General features: G+C 34.9%; 1 protein-coding gene across 1 annotated transcript in view; it reads right to left on the bottom strand.

The window, feature by feature from the left end:
• LOC148835071 (attractin-like protein 1) overlaps positions 1–24,664 on the bottom strand; it is a 416,291-nt gene that overhangs the window by 24,886 nt on the left and 366,741 nt on the right. Inside the window, exon 28 of the mRNA XM_088917388.1 lies at positions 4,741–4,855. Coding sequence (XP_088773514.1) covers positions 4,741–4,855 — 115 coding nt within the window. The remainder of the gene's footprint in view (positions 1–4,740; positions 4,856–24,664) is intronic.

The following is a 24,664-nucleotide window of genomic DNA, read 5'->3' as shown; positions in this document are numbered from 1 at the left end:
ACTTCCATCCGTTGCTTGAAAGGATAGGCTCTGGCTCCCCTGTGACCCTGTATTAGATAAAGTGGCTAGAAAATGGATGGATGGATATTGACAAGCTGATTCTAAACACCGTTACTTCATCTGCTGTTTTTAATGCTTTTTAAAAATAGTGGGCAGAATTATTTAAATGTCCAGGCAGATGGTGCACCATTCCCCAAACTGAAATGCCAAGAGAAAAAAAACTGGATTCTGTGTCAAATAACAGGCAGTTATATTTAAACCAGGCAAAAATACCAGAGTCCAGTATCTGTTAAGAAGTGACTTCAATTGGAAAGTTATCAATGGAGTTTTAGCACAAGTGCAGGATATAAGATGTTGTCATCCAAGAGGCAATGGCTCAAAACCCTCTATTCTGAAAAGTTTCACATCTCCCTAGTGAATGTGGAGGTGTTGAGACTGCTGTTAGTGCCTTCTGTTATAATTAACATTGAGGGACCACACTGAGGCTTTAAATAAAGCATGTGGGTTAGCTAAAGGTGACGATTTTATTAAACAAAGGCGCACTATCAGAAAAAAAAAGCAGTACATTCCCATAAGTATTTTGACCCACACAAGAATTAAAATAAGGCACACTAAATGCAAACTGCAAAGCATAATATTAAGAAAAGATTTCCTACATAAAATTAGGAATTTAAAGATGACTTACGAAAACGGAAAATTATCTCAAATCTTTCACTAGTTTTTTCTACTATAATAATAACTTTGATTAATTCAAATTTGATTAATACAGCATGAGAAGTCTGCATTAGAAGTAACCAACCTTGTCATTTAATGTCTTTAATTCACATTGATCAGAATCTTCAAAGACTTGGTCACGGTAATTCAAGGGTGCCAATATGAAGTGTTGTAGAAGCCAGCATATCACATTCACCAAATCTAATTGACTCACTGGTAGGTGCTCCTCATCATTAATAACAGCGATTCCTCTCTACATGTCCATAAAGTAAAAATGCTCTCTACTAGAAAAGGCAGGTCCGTCAGGATTTATTGTTAGGTTAGTTTTAACAAAAGAGCTGAATTAAAAAAAAATCACTATATATAAGTATATTTTTGTTCTAAATAAGGAAGGAAAACATTGAAATGGTGGAACAATATAAAATACAAAAGAACAATATAATATAACAGAGAAACACTGAAAGGTGTAGGACAATACAAAAAGACTTTGGCACAGCAGGACAGTTTTAAAATTTCTCAGACATGGAGGGCAGTGGGCTGAGTTACTGCGCATGATGCACTATCTACAGATGCAGCCATTCAAAATGCGCGGGCGATACCGCATTATTTTCCGGTACGCTGTACGCAGTCTACCGCGAGTTACCGGTAAATACCGCAAGTTACCGGTAAATACCGCTAGCAAAATAATAGTATCCGGAATTTCCGCAAGGTGGAGCTAATAAAGCTCAACCTCTCATGTTTGAGCTGTAGCCATCAAAGTCTTTAACGAAGATATTACTAATAGTATTAATAATAAATGACCTTGGACAAGCTGTAAACTCAAAGTATTGCCCTGGTCCACATTCTTTTTTTCATTGACCGTCTTTGTAAAAGTAACACCACAGCATTTCGCAATCACGCATTTTTTTCCAATCATGCAAAGTACAGTAATTTTTGAGAATCGATTCACCATGCCTTTCACATGCTCATAAAAGAGATTGATTTAGGAACATAAACATATTACCGTATGCAAACTGTACTGTATACAGTATGTATATGTATATTTAATGTCTTAACTGTGCCCGTTTAAGTATTGAATATTTATATGGAATTTTACCACTGAAGGGAAATCTTAGTGCCTGAGCATAAAAAGAATAGGAGCATACTGCAACGCGTGTGAAGGCCATAAAAGATATTAATTTTGGAACATAAACATACAGTATATGGCTGGTCTCGGTACTTTAAAGAAAACATACACGAAACATGGTTTCATTATGACCAGAATTGGTCTTGAGATATTTTTAACTTGATTTACAGTATTTGAGAGGTATGTCTTGACACCGATACTACGTAAATACTGCTCACGTACTGTATATGTTTCTAGGTTTATATTATGCATTTCATACGGTCAAATTACTTTTGAGCAACTGATAAGAAGCGCGAAACGGTATGCCCAGGGCTTTTTAGTTTCGTTTTGTGCGGGGACTGCTTTAACTATATCGCCGTGGATTGATTAGAGATATCAAGTACATACAAGTCATTTTTTAAATGTTGTAGTTCGTCTTGTAAAAATGTTACGAGAACATCATCTGTCAACAATTACACAGGTTCTGTTTCCATATTGCGGATTTTGGTTACGTAATATTATTTTCTAATTTCACGTTGTGAATATATGATTTGGGCAAACAGAGCCGCAAAGAAGTACATTATGGGTTGTTGTTTTTTTTTGCAGTTTTATCTAGAACAAGTGATGCTTAAACCTTTGTCTGATTCTTGTGAAACTATCCACACGACAGTTACCTACAGTAGGAGTTGACTTCAGTGATGTCACTGATGGGATGTTTCTAAAAATCCATCCTCTGTAAAACGTCTTCTCTAGTTGTCCTGCATATGTATTCGCTAATGAAGCTGTGTGTTCTGAGCCTGGTTCTCTACATTTCTGTATGAACCAGCTTAGAGGGCTAAAGACAGCTTGTGTTTAAATTGAGTGTAAGGTAATTTATGCTTCTAAAGTCATGGTCAGCATTTATTATTGTACTGTGCTGTAAACTTTTTCTGTGCCTAATTACATTATTTTATAGCTTTATCAAATAATTTTCGTAGTAGGGCTTGGACAGATTCCAAGTGCATTTTTGCAATTTACTTTGCATTGTCCAATGTGCTGCTGTAATACAGTTTAGAATACAGTAAGTCTAAACAGCTTTATTTATGGGTTGCAATTAAGAAAAAGTCAAAAACCGCACTCAAAATGCAATTTAGAGCTTTCTGGCAAGAGGAGACACCCAAATTAATAATGTAACATGCCACTGTTTGTGCATGAACAAAGTTATACTGCAATTTTCCTTAGATACGCGATTAAAAAAATAAATTTTTTGAATCCCCGGCGTAACACATTCCATAAGAATCAGCGCTTTTATACAGTATATCGCCTTTAAACACATATATTTAAACACGCGTTTACGATTTAAATCAAAACGCGATTCAAATCAATATAAATGTTTATTTTGTAATGCATAGGTGACTATTCATTGTTATTAAAAAGACTTAAATCCGATCATGTTGTGATATTTAGAAATATAAATTTGTTTGGTGCGAGTGAGGTTTTATTTAATCTCTGACCAAGGGAAACGTTTCATTTTTTCAAAGAAATGTTTGTTAAAAAATAAAGTCATAGTTCCATGGGATTCGATCACAGACCGTGTGACATGGGAGTCAGGAAACTAACACACAGCGCCACCGGCGCAGTCACATGCAGAGTGCTGAAAAAGCACTACAGAAACATTATCGACAGACAATGTACAGCGTGTACTATTCTTGTGTTGCGGTACATGAATATAATTATATCGTTATTAATTTCGTTAGATACGCGATTCCATATTATATTCCCTTTTAATCAAATTCTAAAAGTATGCTTGTTGACTCCGGTATCTCTTTAGTTAAAGACTTCGATGCTTAAAATGTTTAGGGAGAAATGGAATACTGGTGTGTATTTTTTCTTTAAAGTACCAAGACCAGCCATATACTGTATGTTTATGTTCCAAAATTAATATCGTTTATGGCCTTCACACGCGTTACAGTATGCTCCTATTCTTTTTATGCTCAGCTACTAAGATTTCCCTTCAGTGGTAAAATTCAATATCTACAACAGGCACAGCAAAGACGTTTACTGTAAGTCTTTCTACGACAGACCAACGGACCACGAGTGCCCCTGTCGGTCAACCAATCACGTACCGCGGTACCGAGCGTCATCTTGCGTCACAATGCGCGACACCACCTGCGGTACGTGTCTGTAACGCGCACTTTGAATGGCTGCATCTGTATATAAACCAAAACATCTTATTTTAAGCTAACACACCAGGTATATGCAGCTTTACCTTAAGACAGTAGTAGGGTTCCCGACGGTTGATGTAGCTGTAATTCTAAACAGCGACTACCCAGTAGTTTTAATATATCACCCATAATAATCAACTTCTAAAAAAAATGACCTAATGCACATGTTATCAATTTAAAACAATTTGTTAATTAAATAGTGTGGTCACCTTTGCTCCTACAAGGCTGCAGGATGTTCATGTTTTCATTCCAAATGATTCTCTACATTTCTCTGCTTAATTGAACAAATTACCCACTTCATCCGTCACAACTTTTCCCCAGATCTGTGCAAATTGAAGACTTCCGGATGGCCTGTGCACCTCTGAGATTGCTACTCTCTAGCACTGCATAAATCTTACTGTTCTTTCCAGGTAACAACACTGTATCTTTTTCTAAAACTGGAAATGTTCTGGACTGGATTCACACTAGGCTGTGTTACCTTAGGAAACTCCTTAAAGACTTTCTGCTAAACATTTAGTGCAGAGTTGAAATCGGAACATTTCTGCATACACACCACACTGCAATATTTTTTTTTCTGTATTTCAAATTAAAAAAAAAGTGTTAGTTAAGCATGGCTGAGTATTATTTACTGAGCTGAATTCTCAGGATACAGTATAGCAAAGTCTTTCTGGAAGGTTAATTAAAGTCAGAGAGCTCAGGATGGACAGATTTTCTTACCAGATTGGCCAGGAGGGGGGACCCCAGATGAACCCCTGGGGAGACACATGAAGACTGTCAGCACAGCAGCTTTGTTCCCTGAGCATGGCTCCACAGCAATTGGCTTGGGAGCTCCCTGCAGAAATATGGGAGAAAGCAAAATCAACTTTGTCAAACAGCATGTGCACATGTCCATTACATCACTGGAATATCCACAGATTTATCTCAGAACTACTGTGGAACACCGCTGCCTGATAATCTTACTATGATCAACAGTACATTCCCATGGCAGGACTAAAAACTGGATGTCCAAAACAGTAACGGTGTGTTTGATGTGTTCTGATGAATGATGAGGCATGAAGTGGCATGATCTAGGTATTCTGATATTCATCTTGCTGAATTGTCTTGGAAGAAGGACATTACTAGAGTCATTTTAATCCCAATTAATTGTGTTGATAACATGCTGCTAAACTGAGAAAAATAATGATGAGTTGCTGCTGTCACATTTCTATTGCACATATTGTACTGATATTTTCTCATGTCCAACCTACATAAATTAATACAAATTTTATATGGTGTAATCTACCTAAATACTTTGGTGGTCCTGGCATATACTGTACAGTACAGCACATCACAATGTGTTTTGTAACCTTTTAAGACTTAATGAGTAAATTGGTATTTTTTAGTATTTTGTGGTATTTAAAATATTTGGTATTTTTCACACAAATGAAAAAAAAATGTCAGTTAGTAGACATTTTTCTTAGAGCATTGCTTTAATGCAGGAAATAGAACAATTTCTTAAATATCACTGGTGTGTGTTGAAAGCATTCGAATTTCACATTAAAATGGTATTTTCATTAATAAAGTTAAGAAGCAAAACATTTCTCTCATTGATAACATCATAGATTTACAATTAGAAATACAATATTTAGCGGGGGCAATTCTAGGCCTCCAGTGCGAGTCTTGCAGGTTTAGAGTTACTTTCAACAGGTGACATGATGTCTTATTAAAGTAATTTGTTCAATTAAATTATATCGTTCAAAGTTGTAATGAAAACCAGCAGGACTTCAGTCCCTCAAAGGCTAGAATTGCATGACCTCTGCCTTACTGCACTGGTAAATCAAAGGAGACAGCAGTGGTTTAAAAAACAATCCATTAAGAACGATATCGGGAAAACATTACTTCATAAAATAAAAAAGAACAATATTGGGAAAACATTACTTCATAAAATGAAAAAGAACAGTACGCAGTTAAAAAATCAAAGTGAGCTAAATTAAAAGCACATGAAGGATAATATTATAAAAGTCAAGAGGGAGATAGGAATATTGCAATGGGGGGTAAAATACAGTTTCTGGTATGGCAACCGTAAAAGAACACAGAATAATGAAGTGTCTAGGGAAGGGAAATGGTTATTAGAATAAATAAATATTTCATGGATGAGCAAAGACAAAGTTGTAAGAGATAGGCATGTTTCAGGTATTAGAAGCACTTCAGATGAACACCAATGCCTACCAGGAGTACCAGTTGTATTCATATAAATAAGTCACTTATAGACAGAGAAAATACCCATTGACTGGAAAATTGCTTAAGTAGAACCCTTACATAAGAGAATGACACAACCAAACCAAGTATCTATACACCAGTAAGTCTTGTGTCTATTACATTCATATGTATTATTACAGAAATAATAAGTGCCACCAAACTAGGGAATAGCTATTATGGATTTAGAAATGGTACTGTTGGTTTTGCTAGACTAACATGCCTGAGTACATGATAAGAAAATCAGAACATGAGAAGGATGACTATTTGACCCGTTTTGCTCATTTGCCAGTTTATTAGCTAAGTGAAACATACATTTTATCCAGTTCTTGAACGTATGCAGACTTTGGTCCTCAACCACCTGGTAGGGAAGTCTGTTCCAGATACCCTTAACCAGTTGTGTCTAGAAGTTTTTCCTATAGTTCATTCTAACTGAAACTTTTAAATTCTTCAACCCTGTGTCCTTATTTCACTATTGAGTATGAAAAAAGTTTCCTAGCTTAATCCTCTCTATACTCCTTAGGAACTTATGAATGAATCTCATATACAGGTACATGTACAGTATACTGTATGTGCTCTTCTCCTATGTTAAACAAAAAAGAGATTTAGCTCCCTTAACCTGCCTATATATGGCTAATTACTATTAATAATTATTATTATTAATTATAAACTAATTAATAATATCCTTTTGGTGGTATGGTTACAAAAACTGACCACAATATTCAAAGTAAAGTCTTACTAGTGCTTTGCAAAACTTAAGTATAACTTACTTGCATTCAGATTTCACACTTCTTGCTATGTACAGTACCAAAGCATTCTGTTTAAGTTTTTTTTACTGCTTTCCAGTATTGTCTCTACATAATAATACGGAATAATCTACAGAAACACTCAGATACCTTCCATGTATCTTCCATGCAGCTCCAAATCACCAATGCAGTATGTAAATTGTATGTTTCTCCTACCACATTATACTGACCACTGTTAAATTTCATGACATTTCTGCCCACTCTATGGGGTTTTATACGTTTTGTTTGTAAATTCCTTGCTGTCATTTCTATCACCCCTTTAGTTTTGCATCATTGGCAAACTTAGTTTTCCAAATTTCCAGAACTACTGTAGCTTACCAGAGTTTAAATCGTTGATTTCTTTCAGGTTCATGTAGGTACAGCAGCAGCTAACATAAAATAAATGGGTTAGAACATCTTCCCTTGTTTGTAACACTTTTTATATTTTACAGTATTTTTATTTACACTACCTTCTCAGTTCCAATTTCTTCCCATCTTCTGAAGACATGCTGGTTATCAATCAGGGTTTCTAAATTGTCTTTGTGTGTGCAAAGCACACTGACAATTAACTGGTGTCTCATCCAGAATGTACGATAATCCTTTCTTGAGATCTGTGCTTCTGGAATGGGCTAGTCAAATGGAAATAGTCTTTCTGATTTTGATTGGATGGATTTACACGTGAATTCGGAGGTTACATCTCTAATCCTAAAAAATAGAAACTATTTCTCTAGTTTTAAAATAGGCCACTCCACATAAGAGAACAAATCATTGTACTCTCCCTGTTTCTTCAAAACTGTTTTTGTATGTTTATAAAGTGTACAGTGAACTAGTTTAAAAAAAAAACTCAAAAAAGATTTTGAAAAGAATGACCCAAATCTATTAAACAGGAATGGACAGAAGATAAAATCCACCAAAATCTCCAACAGTATATGTTCTTAATTCAGGGCAAAACTCTGAGGAATAAACTTTTAATGTCCTTCTGAAATGTTTTTCTCTTCCTTAATTTCCCCAAGGCTCCAGATAGGCATTATTCCAGATATACAGGACAAAAACGCCCGCCATGTGAATCATTTAATTCTACTCTGCTTGGGTGTTTGTTTTCTTCCCTGTATGTTTTTTTTATTCTTTCTCACTCTCTTCCCCTGCTTGTTAAGTAGCCACTTTGAGGCCTTTACTCTATGCAGAGCTTGAATAAAGCAGGTATGGATTATTACAGGGTCCTCAGTGCCAGTCACAGAGACACCTCACTCCACTTAGTCACAAAAGACAAATTCCCACTTCATAGTCCTTACAGTTTTTTTCTCATAAGAAATCAGGTATGTAAAGTGTTCCTGACCTCTTTAGAAAATGCTACCAGAGTAAGCTTTATATTTATAATAATAAATAAAATTAAATCAGTAAAACTGAGCAGCTCGATTTTCCTTTTCTGTGATATGTTACAGTATGTAACAGTATAATGCTACTGATGTTTTTAAAAAAAATAAAAGCACCTTTTGGTCTTGTTCCTGATGGTACACTATGTAGTTTTTACGATTGTTTAAACAAAATCAAAATATGACATTCCAAAAACAGAAAAAGAAAGAGAAAATAAAAAAAAATCCTATCATTCTATAAACCATTATTCCTATTCTCAAAAAACGATCGCAATTAATTTAATGTACAGATTGAGAGCAAATTAATTTCATATATGAAGTTATGGTGTGTGATTAAATAGATTAATTTACATTACTTAGTAAAACTCAACACAGCTTCCCATTATGGAGGTATTTATCACAATCTTTTATGTTTTAGCAAAACTTAAGTCAATCTACAGTATGTTTTAGCATAAATACAACAGTATTTGATATACTGTACTGTGATCTAATGTATAAAAACTAACATTTCTCAATGAAATAAAAATAGTTTTCAAAGAGGTGTCTGAATTGTCCTTCTCCATGGGTAGCAAGCTGGAAAACAGTTACAACAACTATGAGCAGCAGTTCTGTTTTTTGTGTGTAGCTATAATATATGTACATACTGTATATTGGAATAACCAATAACATTGTTCTTTAATCAATGCACAGCAACACCTCAGGTTTCACATTGTATGTTTTTCCTCTTCTACTTTACTTTTAGTTGGAAATCAGCTCATATTTCCTGAAAAAATACTGTAAAAATATAATCAATATTTCTTCTTCACATCAGAGCATGAAAGCCTACAGATCTAAATACATTTGTTGTTCATTTGTAACTATTTCTGATGACAATGCTTTTTAGTTTTAAGAACAGTAAATTATTAAATATCATTAAGTTCTTGTGATATACAGTCTTATTAAGAAGCCCCTGTTATCATATACTGATTAAGACACAACATATTGGTAGGTTCGTACTGATAGTACCAATTTCATACAAACCATTATCTTAATATTTGAATGCCTACTTTTATGGTCACGTGTACTCCATTACTTAAAAGCAGAACATTTGCACACTCTCCTACTACCTCTGCTTCAAGCACTCTTCAGATTTCAATATGCGTGGGTCATTGGAAAAACAACGTGAATGAAAGCTGAAATGCCCTGTGATAGTTCGTGGTTCGTTTAAAAGGGATTTTTTTCTGCAGCGTGAACAAGCCTTAACTGTTGTCTTCTAATGGTCTCATTAAATTTCACAATGTCCACATGTAGAGTGTAGCCCTTGTGATTCAATACCATAATCTATCTGTTCTTTCTCAAAATGGAAAAAGAGCATTGGCCTGAATAGAAAGAGAATAAATGGCCTTCTTTGTTTTTTTCTGCTTCCTAATGGAACAAAAGGCAATGGGTGCACCTGCCATATAAAAATGCATGTAAATTTAGTACCTACTGTATGAATAGCCAGGCACATTGGTATTAGCTGTAGTCCAACACACAGGTAGAAGCTGCTAGTAAATCTTTCTTAAATGTATGGGCAACACCACCACTCTTACTGTACCTCCTCCTCACCATCTCAAACTGAGCAATCTCTGTAGTCCCTGAGTCTTTTTCAGCTGGAACTGCTGAGATGTGATAAACTCTGATGGATTGTATGGACATTTAGAGTAGTAGACTTGTGTCCACTGAGGATAAGGCTAAATACACTAAATTCATCTCACTTTCACAAAGATCTGAAACCCCAGCCTCCAGAGAAAAATATGGGAATTATTCCATTTGTATCAGTATACTTAAAGTTTATTTTTTTGTAACATTTCATGTTGTGATAAGGTGTTACATGCAAGAACTGTTTCAAATTTTAATTATGTACTGCATGTTGCAATATATTTTAGTTTTCTTCTTTTTCGTATACCTTACACACAATTTTATTCAGGGAGACTGGCAATCTACTTTATACAAAGTTAATACCACCCCAGCTTTATGGGGTGTTAGAAGTTTTAGAGGGTAAACAGCTTATACTTAAATATTAAGTTACATATTTAAATAAAATTAAATCCTGAAATAAGACTGAATACAAGCAATTTATAAAAGTTATATATAACTTTATAAAAATAATAAAACCTCTACTAGTAAGGTAATAGAGAGTGAGGTCACTTAACTTCTTTGGTCTTCTGTGAACAATGAGGTGGTGACAAAAAATGAACAGACAATAGTTTCTAAAATACTGCATGCATTACACAAACTAAATCATACAGTATGATAACCAAGATTTCCCTTTTAATTTAGCTTTGACTATTGTTTTAAAAGTTAAATGCATACTGTAGTCTTCAGAGGACAATATGTACAAAATCTTAGAAACAGCTGGGAAATTACTGTATCTGAAAATTGAAATTAAACAAAAATACAAACTCCTCACATGTATCAGAGGCATCTCAAGGGACTTGAACAAGATCAACAATGAATAGATGAATATATGACCTGACTGTCAAAGTAAAAATGAAGAATGTATTAAGAACTTAAAAAAGCATGCACTTTCTTACACACAGTCTAACAGGGTATTTAAAAAGAACAGACATGCTAACAAGCTGGATGGAAGACTGGGAATCCATAAGACATGAGTTACCAAACAAGTAACCTGTAGATCATCTTATAGTCTAATGTTTCATATTTTTCAGTCAACACAAAAGTTTATATTTCTGATTGAATATTAAGCTGTGTTTGTCCAGTGTACAGAATGTGAAGAAGTGTATTCTTATTAAAGACTAGAAGCATCACCAGAGAATAATTTCGAAACAAGAAAATAAAATTACAATTAACATTTAATATCATGATTATATAGGATAGTATTTAATTTTATTAACAGATTGGAAAAATTTTCCTTTTTACCGCTTAAGTGTCCATTCTTCAGCACAAACCTTTAAATACTGAAATTACAAAAAAACATATCTTTTCATTCCCGTTTGAAGTATATGAAACAGGGACAATAAAAGTTTAAACAACTTGCAAAGTCAAATTATTGTACCAAAAGAAACTGCACTAAGTAAGACTCTGGGTTATATTTGACAGAAGAAAGGAAATTTATTTTAATGTGTTGCTAAGAACGTTACTGGGTTTAATGAGGCTTTATAGCAAATGTGAAGATTTCTTATTTTCAGGTGCTTTAGAAAAAAACAGAAAACTGGCAAAGGAAGTGCAGTGTGTATCTGGTCAAGACACACCAGTGGTGTGTGTCTGCAGAAAATTAAATTTGCTTTGCACTTCTGTGAGGGCTTCACATGATTGATAGCTTCTTTCTGTGCAATAGGTGCAGGTATATGGAGTGGCTGAACCCAGCTGATTATTCTGGTTTCTATGCACATCAGTGTGCACATTCATCAGCACAATGATCGCTTTAGTAGTTTGTTTTTGATAAGAAGCAAATGAACTCAAAATGCAGTCAATGAAAACTATGGAACACTGCCAAAGGAAAAAAAAAAACTACTGATCCTCTCATTTCATGTTAAGATGTCACACAAGCAATTTATTTAAAATGGCATGAGGAGATCAGAAGAAGAAACACAGAGCAACCTACGGTAAAATGCAACAGTATTTCAAAAAGAACAGGAAACAAAGATCAAATATAAGCACTGCAGTGTTTCAGTGTTTTTAGTTCATTATACTGTAGAGGAAAAGGTGATTGTGTAAATCCTATTGTGAGAAAAAGATCTTTTAAACACTCGTTAGAAAAACTTATACTTATAATAAGACTATATTTAATCTATTTTAAAGTCTTTGGATCATTAATGTTGAAAAATATTAATCTTAGTGTCGTAGTCAAATATTTTTTGGGTGTTTAGATGCAAAGCTGAATAAATGGCTGCGTCTGTTTATCTATCTTCTAACCACTTTATCCAATACAGAGTGACGGGGGAGCTGGAGTCTTGCAACGGGTGCCAGGTAGGATACAGCCCGGATGAGATGCCCATCCGTCTCAGGGAAGAAACAGACACAAACATGCACACACTCACATGAGGACCCAGTTTTCTAGAATCTAATTAAACACGCCAGTATGTTTTTGGATGGTACGAGGAAACTGGAGCACACAGAGGAAACCCACCCGAACACAGGAAGAACAAACAAACTCCACCTACTGTAAATAGCACCCAGGGCTCCACCACTGCAAGGCAGCAATGTTAACCACTGCACCACCTTGCCACCCTGCGTCTGTTTGTATATATTAATTATACACTCGTGCTGGAACAAATAAAATACAGGTAGGCTGCATTTGAAACCTGCTATTTATAAAGTCATTTAGTAAACTGAAACGTATTGAAAACCTATTCATCCTAGAAATTTGTATTGAGAAAGCCTCCTAAGATGTCAATACCGATGGCTGCAACTCCGCAGTTATATGCATAATGTTTACTTCTGCTCACTATTCTGAGTTTGCTGCTCAATAACCTTCAAAGGATATCACCAATACATACTGTACATGTAGTTTAATAAACTAAATTAATTACTGAATAGCACTTTTTCACAAAACAGCTGCCAGTCTGATTATCATAGCAGCTGATAACCAACCTCAAAAGGTAAAGAGGTAAGAATGTGCCATACACATACACCTATACCAGTGAAGCTGAATAACAATAATAATAATAATAATAATAATAATAATAATAATAATAATAATAATAATATCTTGCATACTCACAGATATTTCAAAGGCTGTAAAGTAGAAGCTAAAATAGGAATAAAGTGAACTAAATAGCAATGACAGGAGAGGTAAGTGAAAAAGATAAAACATATGTTAATAAATGTACCTAATCTGACAACCAGTCAACAAGCAAGATTCAGGTAAGGGTAACAAGTAAAGGGTCAAGCTTTGTGGCAATTTTGTTTTTAAACTGATAAGATTATATAAAATTAGCTTCTGTACATCTTTGGCTTCTACCAGCATTTTTTCAATGTTATACTAACGAGTAGTTAGGACAAGCAGCAGTTCAGCGTTTTCTCATTGTAGTTACTTTAGAAGTAGAGTAAGGCTCAGTGTTGAAAATGAATGGCATAAGTCAGTGGAAAGTCTTTCCCTGAGCCTAGATGTAGATGTAGTCTGCCTTATTAACCCCCAGCTGGGGTCTGCTAATTTTCTAATTGATTAAGCCTTTGTGGCGTCTTCTGATGCTGGAAGTGCTCTTACATCAATAGCAGCTGTCTACAGAAGAATATTTGCCATTTGAATTAAATCTCATGTGCAACAGCAATTTGGCTTTTATTCAGACACTTCTGACAACACACAATTTTAATTCTGAAGGCAGAGGGATACAGCTTTACTTCAAAACATTTAAGTGGGTTTTGCTAGTTATCACTATTTACATTTTTTATTATAGCCCTAAATATGATTAAGTGCTAATCTTGCATTCATTCTAAAGATCATCTCATTTTCACTCTTTCTTCTGAAAAGAATGGAATGTTTGAGTCTCACTTTGACCAACTGCTTTTCTAATGTTTCAGAATGATGTGCCCACAGGCAGAGCACATTGCAGATGCTTTAAATAGTCTAAAGGTTAAATGTAATGCCATTCGAAAAAAAAAAAACATTGTATCCATTACAGACACAAAATTCAGAGATGGATCAACTCTGAAGTTATCTGTTGGGAAGAATACTAGTGGCCAGTAAGATGTTAACAATCATGTACCAATCACAGAAGTGACCCATTTCTTCTCTTTAAGAAGGTCTTCAAGCAGCAATGAAATACACAAAACAAAAAGAGATCAGGCTGTGAAGGTTTTATATGATAATGGTTTTAATACTTAAACACAATGCATACTTTCTTACAGCCTCTTCAGAAGGACTTATCTAAAGGCTGTGGTAGGGACAGCCTTTCAGCTTTCAGCTATTAATGACCATCAAGAAATAAGCCTGTAAAAAAAACCGAGTTAGAAACCATGCCATTTGATTGTCTCCTTATTTTGTAAGTGCATTTTATTCTGCTTTCTTGCTCAATATGAGTTCAATTCAAAAGAACATATGCATTGTTTTTAGAAATTGGACTTTAAAAGGTTTTCAAACAATTTAAAACTCAAAGCAGACTGGCAGGACACCCTCTACAAATTGATTAGTAATCACCACCTTCATTCATATATGGGCAACATAATCAGCTGATGTCAAGCCTGAGGAGACACAATCAAAGTACTTGGCTAATTACAGACACTGTCTCACCATCAAAATTGAATTGGCATCTCCTGTGCTTACAACTAATGTTAAAGCCGTCATATAGCAATTACTAAGGCAACACCGCTATAGACCTGCTGTAAAATGACATACAATTCCATTAAACTATATTGCATATATTACACAGCACACACTGGGTGATACATATGTTTGGATCCTGTATCATACTCTTGCATTGTCTTAAAAAAAACAGAGAAGGCACACAAAATGATGAGATGACAGACATAAAAGAAAAACCTGTTTGACAGGACTACGTTAATGAACTATTAGGCTACAAGGTCTTTCAATAGCACATTAATTAGAATTCAAAACACAAACTGGCAACACTCTGGTAAGATGTCAGCAGTACACAATTCTTTTTTAAAAGCATTTTTATTCTAAATCAAGCACTTTAACTCAGATGCCTTGTGAGTTGAAGCATCAACTGTTTTCCCGCCATGCAGAGGCCTCGCTTTTACTTAAAGATTTTTTGATCGATAGAATATGAGAAGTATTGGATCGTGCAATCATTCAATCATTCTGATCATCTGACTACTACCTCGTGCACCTCTCAAAGTTAAACAAATAAAATTGTATAGTGTTTTGCTTATGTAACATGTACAACACGTTACACAATCTGCTGACAGAATTTGTTTGTTTTTTTTAAATGTCACTGCCTTCTGAGCCAGTGATATATTCTGTTATGGCAAAAGACTTAATCCCCTAGCGTGGCTAAATTCAAAATCACCCAGGTTCCAAGGGGGTTACATTGCCTTAACAAGCTCAGATGACCCCCATTATACATATTCTGCATAATGTGTTAAGTAGGCATTTATACAGTATAATATCACATTGCACATTGCCCATTTATAGTGCCCAACAGTGCAACAGGAGAAGAAAGTGAAAAACAAACAGAGATCTAAAAATATTCTGATATAAAATATTAAGAACACAGGGTGTAGTGACTATAGAGGTCATTTAACTGTGAGGGTTAGCTTCAACGAAACTACTGGGTAGTCTGATCCAGACACCAATGACTCGTTAGCATAAACAAGCTTCTCCTGTTTTGTGTACTAAATGAACTTGTGTATTATTTCCATTTCATTGATGACCGCAGAGGAGGAAAGTCTGTAATCGTTTCCCAACCCAGGTCAGATGCAATCTTTCTTACAAAGCTATGTAACTTATGGGTTCAAAAAAGAAAGTGATGTACAGTAACTTTAAAATAGGTCACTTATGAGAAAGACTATTTCAATCCTCTCCTTCATTTTGAAAAGAAACCCACTTTCTTCAGCAGCACAAGTAAAAAAAAAAACAATCTTTGAGCCAATACCTCTGTGTGTAAATTGCATTGCAGCTTGCTGTAACCCAATTGCCTTACACATTACATCTTTCTGATTTCTCCATCCTGCATGTCTCTGGAAATGCTTCCTGTAGGAATGTTTAGAATGGCCTCACATTGACAAGCATGAGTGGCCATTATGACTGGCAAGCATGTTTTAAACTTTTAAATTAAGAGAACAGTAACAGCCCAACGGTTATATTGACAGCTATGACAAATTACAAAACAGGAACAGAAAAAAGCTACATTTGGCTTGCCAATCCAAAACGGAGGTGAGTGTAATGACATGGAGCACAAGAAATCTTTAATTAACTTCACAAATTAAAAAGTTAACTGTTCTGAGGTAGCTATTAGAACATGACACAGCCAGATGAACTCAATAGCTTTTGATAATCATGAGCAAGAAAGGAATACTTCAATTACAAACAGGCAGTGCAGTCGCCTTCAACAGCACACACTAATCTTCAATAATGACAACAAAAACCATCTTAAAAATAAGATGAAAAATTGTTAATGGCTTTACGTGTTCATGCGTACAGCATGCATATAGCTTATGCATATAATATTTGTTTCATCTGACAGAAGAATACCAAGTTTAATGGCAAAATACATTATATTTGAATATATTTCAGACTGAAGGGGATATTCTGATTTCCTTAACATTTTGCCTTTAAGGAGAAAATTTCAAGCTATCAAAAAAAGAAATTGCTAATGGGAACTTAAGTACCATAAGCACCGAGACCTGACATATGCAAACGAGGAACCCTGACAGAGATTGGATGTTTAACACAAGAGAGACATAGTGATAAATATGTGACAACACCAAACTCAAAACAAGACACGCGCTATCACAAGCTGTGACTGACAATTTGTTCTTGTGCCGCATGTAGGGCCTGATGCAGCTGCAAAGATGTTTGATTTGAATAACATGAAGGCCTAGTACAAGGAGGATGGATTCATTTAAAGAACTACAAGTTCCAAATCAGCAAATAATACAGTAATGAAAGAATTATTTACTCCATATGTCCTGCACTTCTGATGACACAAAAATACAGTCATCTCTACCTCTGGTGTCAGAGTTTCTTCAGCAATCTGTTGAAGGTGTGAAACAGACCTAGATTCTTAACGGTGGACATATGGAGCACAACCTCCGGCCGTGACTTTTCTAGACCAGCTGGTCTGTCATCACACTTTTTTTTTCTGCAACTGGTTCACTAACTATAACATAACTACCACATACTTTATTTTTCCATGCTTTGTTATGCGAAACCTGTACCTCTGGTGCTTTTTCCAGCTTTTGGTTTTATTACCAAACAAAACCTCAGTTCAATTTGTAACCAATTTACTTACTAATGACAGTTTGCTGTTTCTTAATTTCTTAACAAAAAGTTTTAGAAACACCTCCATTAAATGAAATTTGGATTTAATAGGATTGGGTGTAACAGAAAAGGGTAGTTTGCTAGTTCTTACTATGACTACTATACCATGACTTAAATGTGAGAAGGTTCAAAGGCACATAATAATCAAAAAAAGGCCTTGCAAGTGGCAGAATCAATGGATTGTGAATAGATTCTGATACAGATTAGACTAATTTAATCAAACAACCTACCAACTAACCAATAAAGTAAAAAATCTGAATTACAACATGTACTAACAGTACATAAAGTACTTCAAAAGATAAATATCTCCACTACAAAAATATCACTTTATCAGTCTCCCAACTGTGTTTTCCTTTTGAATACCAGCTGCATTAATTGAAAGCTGTCTATCTCTGCCATGTCAGGCATTAATGATACAAGGAAGTATCACTTTTCAAAGCTATTAAATTGTCCTTATACTTAGCACAAACAAACAGCATGACCCTATTCTGTCCATTTTCTGCTCCCATCTCTCCTCTGTGATCCCATCAGCAAACAAACACACTGATAACATTTCCTCCAGGAAATGGCTGGTTAATGGACAAAAGAGTTCTGCAGTCAGTCCATTTCCTATTGATATTCATTAAGGAATTCAAAATCAAATAATTCTGAGTTACTGCAAAACATACAATTAAATGCAGTTTGTGTTTCCACTTTTACTGTGAAATACATTATAGTCATCTAATCATTTCATATAGGTTATGTTTTCCTCAGGTGTTTATCAGTAAGGTATTTTTATCGCTTTTTCTTCTACAAAGCGAAAATGAAAAAAAAAACATAATTTAACTTAAATTAACATCACCCAAATCTCTAAAATTGTGACTATTTTAAAGCCCATTCTGTGACATGGTGTTACCACAAGAACTTTAAAAAATATCAGGATGGCAAATATCTGCTTCACATTTCTATATTTAACCATTAAGTTATGTAAAACAGAATATTGGTGAACAAACAAAATCTGAATACATCATCCACTCCTTAAAAACTGTTCCCTCTATGCAGAATCACATATTTCGTCATGTTCTTGCTTTTGCCAAGATTGTACCTTGCCTTTGACTGAACCTGCAAATTCCAAGAAATTCCAGGCAGCTAATTATGGCAAAACCTCTTCTGCAGATTAAACAAATCTTTTCCAGAACATTCATTAAGTAAGATTTACAGGTCTAGGGAGGCTTCCCTCATAAAATTTACTGCACTGCGGATAACGATATATGTTTGTACATTCAATTTTAATATTCATTAAGCCCACTTTTTAAAAACGGTACCTTTAGAGGAACACTATAATACAGTGAAAAGTTCCAACATTGCAAAGAATGATAGACTACTTGCAAAGATTAATAACTAAATAAATTGGCTACCGGATCTTTAAGAGCAGGGGCTCTCAGTCGAAATTAATTAGGGTAAGTACGTTGGCTGCATAAATCAACACCCTTCCGCAAGGTGAAATCACTCTGGACAATTTAGGGTCATGAGAAATACCGTTAGTGAGGACACTTTGCATCTTAGTGTAATCTAAATGACCATACTTAGCACTGTCAGCTCTATTACTTTTGTTATCTATCCAATTGATTTGATAGTTATGACCACATACTGCTTTTTGCTGAGCAAGATCTCGTGGGAATGAGCCATATCTGTTGCTTTGGAAACTGGGTCCAAACCTTTTCTGAGCTAACCTGAAACTCAACATATTAACACGTTTTGCACTGCAGCACTTGGCTAGAAACAGGTCTTCACTGTTATGCACAAATTCAAAAGATCTTATAAAGCAAACTGTATAACTTAACTCTATAACCACATAAACCAATCTGTAAGGAAAAATATGGGAATTTTAAATATAATAGGACATTATTTAAGAAAAAAATGCATACAGTATATAGAACACAAATAACCTTTCTTAAAAAAACACACTCTTAAAAACGTGTAAATAATTTAGTTTCCTAAAGAAGCTTCCACACAACTGGTTTGCAATGAGAAAATTATTTTTGAATATTATGAACTATGGCCGCATTGAATATACTCTGAAGCCACTGGCATATAAAGTGGAAAACTGCATTACCTTAACAGCGGTTCCAAAAACAAAACAAATACAACAATTTTTTCCCCTGCTCCCCCTTAGTTTTCGCTATCAGTGGTACCCTCCTTCGAGTTACCTACTAAAAGATCTCTAAAATGAAGCGAGACAGCTATAATACAAGCACCACGCTGTAAGTAATGCACTGCATCAGCAGCAGAGCAGTGCAATGCCAACATCCCTTCAACTGCAGTGAGAAGTCAAGATTAGAGTTAGCATTTAGCAAGACTACTACAGTAGGTAAATGCAAGGAATAGCCTCATTTAGAGGAGGAAAATTGCTTCCAAAAGATCTGAAACACATCTCAGCACTCCCAAAAGATGAAAAAGGCTTGATTTAATTCTGTGTTAAATCTATAAAGTGTTAAAGTAGTGTGATAAGAAATCCAGAAACCACATTCTTTAAAAGTATACACCACCTTCACTAGAGATCTGGACTTTTTCAATGCCCACACGTCTAAGAAAGGAGATCACCTGATCAGCCTTAATAAAGTGATGTATGGGAAAACAAAGCAGTGTCTTTACTCACTTCTGTGCAAGTAAAAATCAAGTTTTGTTTAATGGTTTGTCCAACAAAGACACAATAATCCCTAGAATTAAAGACTAAATTTGTGTCTACTAAATTGGTGGGGAGACACATAAGTGAAATGGAAAAACAAAAACATATTGACCTTAAAAGATGTAAAAGTATTTACTGTTGCGCTTGATGAATGTGTGGAAATAAATGAATTACTGCATTTAGGAATTCCTGTGAGATTCTATGACTCAGACAGAAATTTGAGAAGAGCTGTGCTGCCTAAAACCCATACAATGCACAACTACACAGGAAAATATAGCTATGATGTTTATTAATCATTTTGTGGAAAGAGGAATACAGGTATTTGAATGTAGAAGTGGTTAATGGATTGAAAACAACACAGATATAGGGTGAATATTTAAACTGGAGTAACTGCATTAATTACCACCGGCATTTGTATTAGGACCAGTGCTCTTATTTTATATCAACAGTCTAGTTTAGAATCTAGATGTAAAGATACTGTAGGTAAGATGAGATACAGTGAGCTTGAAGACTTGACTTAGGAGCTTACAGTATGTTTTACGCCAGCAAATTAAACAGACTGGATTTAGAAGTTAGGTAAATAGAATAAGGTAGTAAATAGAAGCCCTGAAACTGAGTGGAAGCAATATAAAATGTTAGGATTCCTTAAATCAAGGGATATACTGTCATATTAAAATTGTATAATGTGATATGACTTTAGCATTTTGGCCACTAAATTATAAAAGTGATATTGCTGCTCTGGAATCAGTTGCCAGATACATTTTGTACCTCAAAGGAAAGTCCTGCGCTGACAGGTTAAGAGATCCCTTTCTAATCTTGAAAAGAGAGGACTATCAGTGCAGACAGTTCAGCTTTCAGAAAACTCTCATACAATCCAAAGAAAACAAACTTCCACAACATGACAATCTAATTGGTTCTATGCATATACTGTATAATACTAGTGCGGCTCTGTTACTTTTGTATTCTCAGACAACGTAGATGATTTCTTTGTTTTGTCATTCACTAAAGCTAATTTTCATTTTTTTAACTGCAATTCATGATGCACAACTCCGTTTAAACATCTGCCCTATAAGAAGGTCCTCTTGTAGAATGTGAGATGAGGGAACAGGCTGCAATACAGAGGTACAAGGAAGACGTACAGTTACCTTTTGACTGCAGAAAGGTCTGTTGAAAGAGACTGCACTGAGCTGAGAGCTAATATAATGTACATGGGTCAACAGCTAGTGAATAATGCATTTTGTTAAACCAACTTCAAGTGCCAAAAGCTGAGTGGCTACAGGCACATTATCCATCCTCCTGTCCATTCACATCCAAAAAATACCACTGCTATCATAACCAACTTGGACAACAGAAAACAGGGTCAGCTTTACATAATATTTTTCTCTGTTGTAGAGATCTGGGCCTTACAATCACTTTTAAATTCATATAGATTTGATTTTGGTATTCAATTAAGGCTAACTTTTTACAAAAACTGAACTCATGAAGTAAGGCACAAGCTTGATGTAACATCCTCTGTTATACAAATTTGTCATGGTTTTGAATAATAGGAATATCCACATGTTCATACGTATTAAATGTAAAAAGTCCAAATATTAACAGCAAGCATGATATTTTTTTAAGAAGAAAAGAAGGGAACTTTCAGCAGCAAATTCTTCAGAAAATACTGACTATTGATAAAGGCCAATGTGTGACTTCCAAACCAGCATACTGTATATTTTTCAAAAAACACACATAAAGCATTAGCTAGGAAGAAAAGGAAACATTAAAGATCAAAAGACAATTAAAACATAAATTCCTGTGTAATAAAAGTAATTTAAGCAAGAATAAGTTTCTTTCCACTGTAAAACCTGTTTGTAGTGATGATACCCACATCTTTTTATTTTTCATAAAATCAATTAAATACCTAATTTTTATTAACTTAATTACAAAAATCATAAAGTGCAAGCAGCCGTGCTACCTTAAATATCTACTGTACAAACAGTAGGCCTATAGAAGGTCAAGGAAATTGCAGACTGAAGTCCTGCCAGACTGCTTGTGTACAGAGACTTTAAAACGATACTACTGTGGCAATGGCTTGGAACTAACCTTCAGCCTTATAAAAATAAAATGAAAACTTAAAAGAGGGTCTTAAATATATAGTTGCCATCAGATTGGTACAAATTGTTTTAATTAGTATTAGTCATTATGCCAGGCTGAGACATGGAGAAAAAGACAAATCTTTACAAACTAAACTCTAAGCCAATTCCCAACATCTGTATTTACTTTCCATTTCTGTGACCGAATAGGACAGTGCAAGGCATGTGCTGAGTTCAAGACATACTCATGAATTACTCAATCAATGTGTATTACATCTGATTAAAAAGAAAAAACGGGGACGTTGGTACTAGTTATCTTACTTTCAGTGCCGTACTGTTACATGAAGAGACATGAAAATATTAAACTTTGTATGGTACTGTACATGGTAGAGCAGAATACAGAAACAAACGTTTATGAATACCAAAAAGCTATGTTTCCCAAACTGTTTTTCTTGAAAAATGCCTATAAATAAAATTGAATGATATTATTTACTGTAATTGGAACAAATTCTAAAAAAATGTTGATGCGATATTATAATAGTGACACTAACAATAACAATAATAATAATAAAACCTAACTTTGCCACGGTTCAGCACAAAGGTGGTTATGATGGGAAATTGCTGTGAATAATGTCATGACATAAAACTGAGTGGGAAGCAAAATAAAAAAAACGTAAAGAAAAATACTTTTTTTTGGTGCAAACATTTCTGACGTTGCTAACAAGACCATTTGTTTGACAAAACAAGTTGAAGACTCAAAACCATCTTCTATTTTAAGGGAACATATTGTGAGCTACTGTATGATCTCTTAAAGGATGTGCCCTTTGCTCTCAAAGGATGTCCCTAGTCTGTTTATAAGAGTCTGTTACTTTTGGTAACATAAAGAAGCATTTGGGTTAATACACTTATAAAACACATTGCTATAAAATAATACCTATAAAGCTACTACAGCCCAACATACTGTATGTTATTTATATCTGAAATTAGACACAAGCAAACTGAAAAATCATGACCTTTTGGTGTTGCACTTGGCTAGACTTTTCAAGTGTTCATGATCACGCCACAATTATCATGTTTCTGACTCAAGGGCAGTAAATTGTATCTCATTAAATATATAGATGGCCAATGAGGAGCAAAGCACTGAAATACACAGTGGGACTTAGATAACCTGAAATGTGAAAGATCATTAACGCAAAGAAAAACTACAAAACAATACTGAAAACATCTCCACAACTTCATCCCCACAATGCTAGATATATGTGCAGAACTTAAAGCTCTTTGCTGATAAGATACAAGCATCCTGCAGGGCAGAAAATTGCCTATTTTACAGTTCTCCAAGGATGGAAGTTTTTGGAGAGTCAGGTCTTGAGAAATAGAAGGGGCTTATCTTTCAGAATGACCTTATATAACAAAGAGTCCATATCTCAGGAAAATCTATAAAAAATTTCGGTCACAAAAATACTAACTTGAACATTTGGAAACTGCAGGTCAGCAGAAGCTGTGATTTTTAAAAGGTCATGAGCAACGTACATTTTTTGTCTTTTTTATGTTCTGTATCTACAGTATACTGAAAGAGGAATGTGGCACGTTACTTGTGTACTGTTTTGCTTCTCCATTGATACCTCATAAAAATGCACGAGACTGGACACAGTTCAAGCTTTTATATCAATACCTAATAGGACACAAACATAGTCAGATGAACATTTTAGTGACCTTTTGGGGAAAATGCCCACATTTGCAGCTACAGTATATCCCTCTCAATGTCAAAACAATTATATGTATATATAAAATAAGTTGTAGCCCATGCAAAAATGTTTCCAAATCCTATTTTGATTTTTTGCTATCTTGAAAATTTACCAAGCAGTAAAGTGCATGTATTATGGTGAAGACATTATTGGTTTTACCACAGGCAGCATGTTGACACAATGGTTAGCTGTACTGCCTCATAGCACTGGACATCACCAAACTGCATAATCATTTTCAGACTGCAGTAGTTACAGCATGAGAAATTGCTGGAAGACATAACCCACATATCAGCAGAATGACTGTAGCTTGCCAAATGCATGAAAATGATCAACACGTTTGAACATCTGAGAAAATGTGGCAAAGTGAGAGATGGAGTGTTTCTCCACTAAAGAAGTTTCACTGCCTTGCCCTTAACAGAATTAATAGAAAACAACAACTGGGAATTATGATGGCAAAACCTTGCTAAAATTTCCCCTAAACTTTACTTTATGGGAAATAAAAGCGACAAATTCCAGGGGAACAGCAATATACTGTACAGAGTACATACTGTACTTGGGAAGATTAAAAAGACATCAGTTGGTTCTTAAGTGCTGCTGTAATGTGTGAACAAAGTTTTAAGGATAATTGTTGCCTTTCTTCTACTGATGATTTTGAGACCTATGGAAGGACAAAGAGAGAAGTCAGCGTAATAATGGCTGGGAGAGGTAAAATGGGGAATTGCCAAATTACACACATGGTATTGATTGTCTAACAATCTCATTTATTGCATCTCTTGCAGAAACATGCCCTGACATTTACATCGGAGAAACAGAAAGAAGACTAGTCAACCATTT

Source organism: Atractosteus spatula, chromosome 5, assembly GCF_055471065.1.
Source record: "Atractosteus spatula isolate fAtrSpa1 chromosome 5, fAtrSpa1.hap1, whole genome shotgun sequence".
Classification (NCBI taxonomy): Eukaryota; Metazoa; Chordata; class Actinopteri; order Semionotiformes; family Lepisosteidae; genus Atractosteus; species Atractosteus spatula.
The sequence above is the reverse complement of the archived record's forward strand: the minus strand, read 5'-3'. Positions and strand labels throughout refer to the sequence as shown.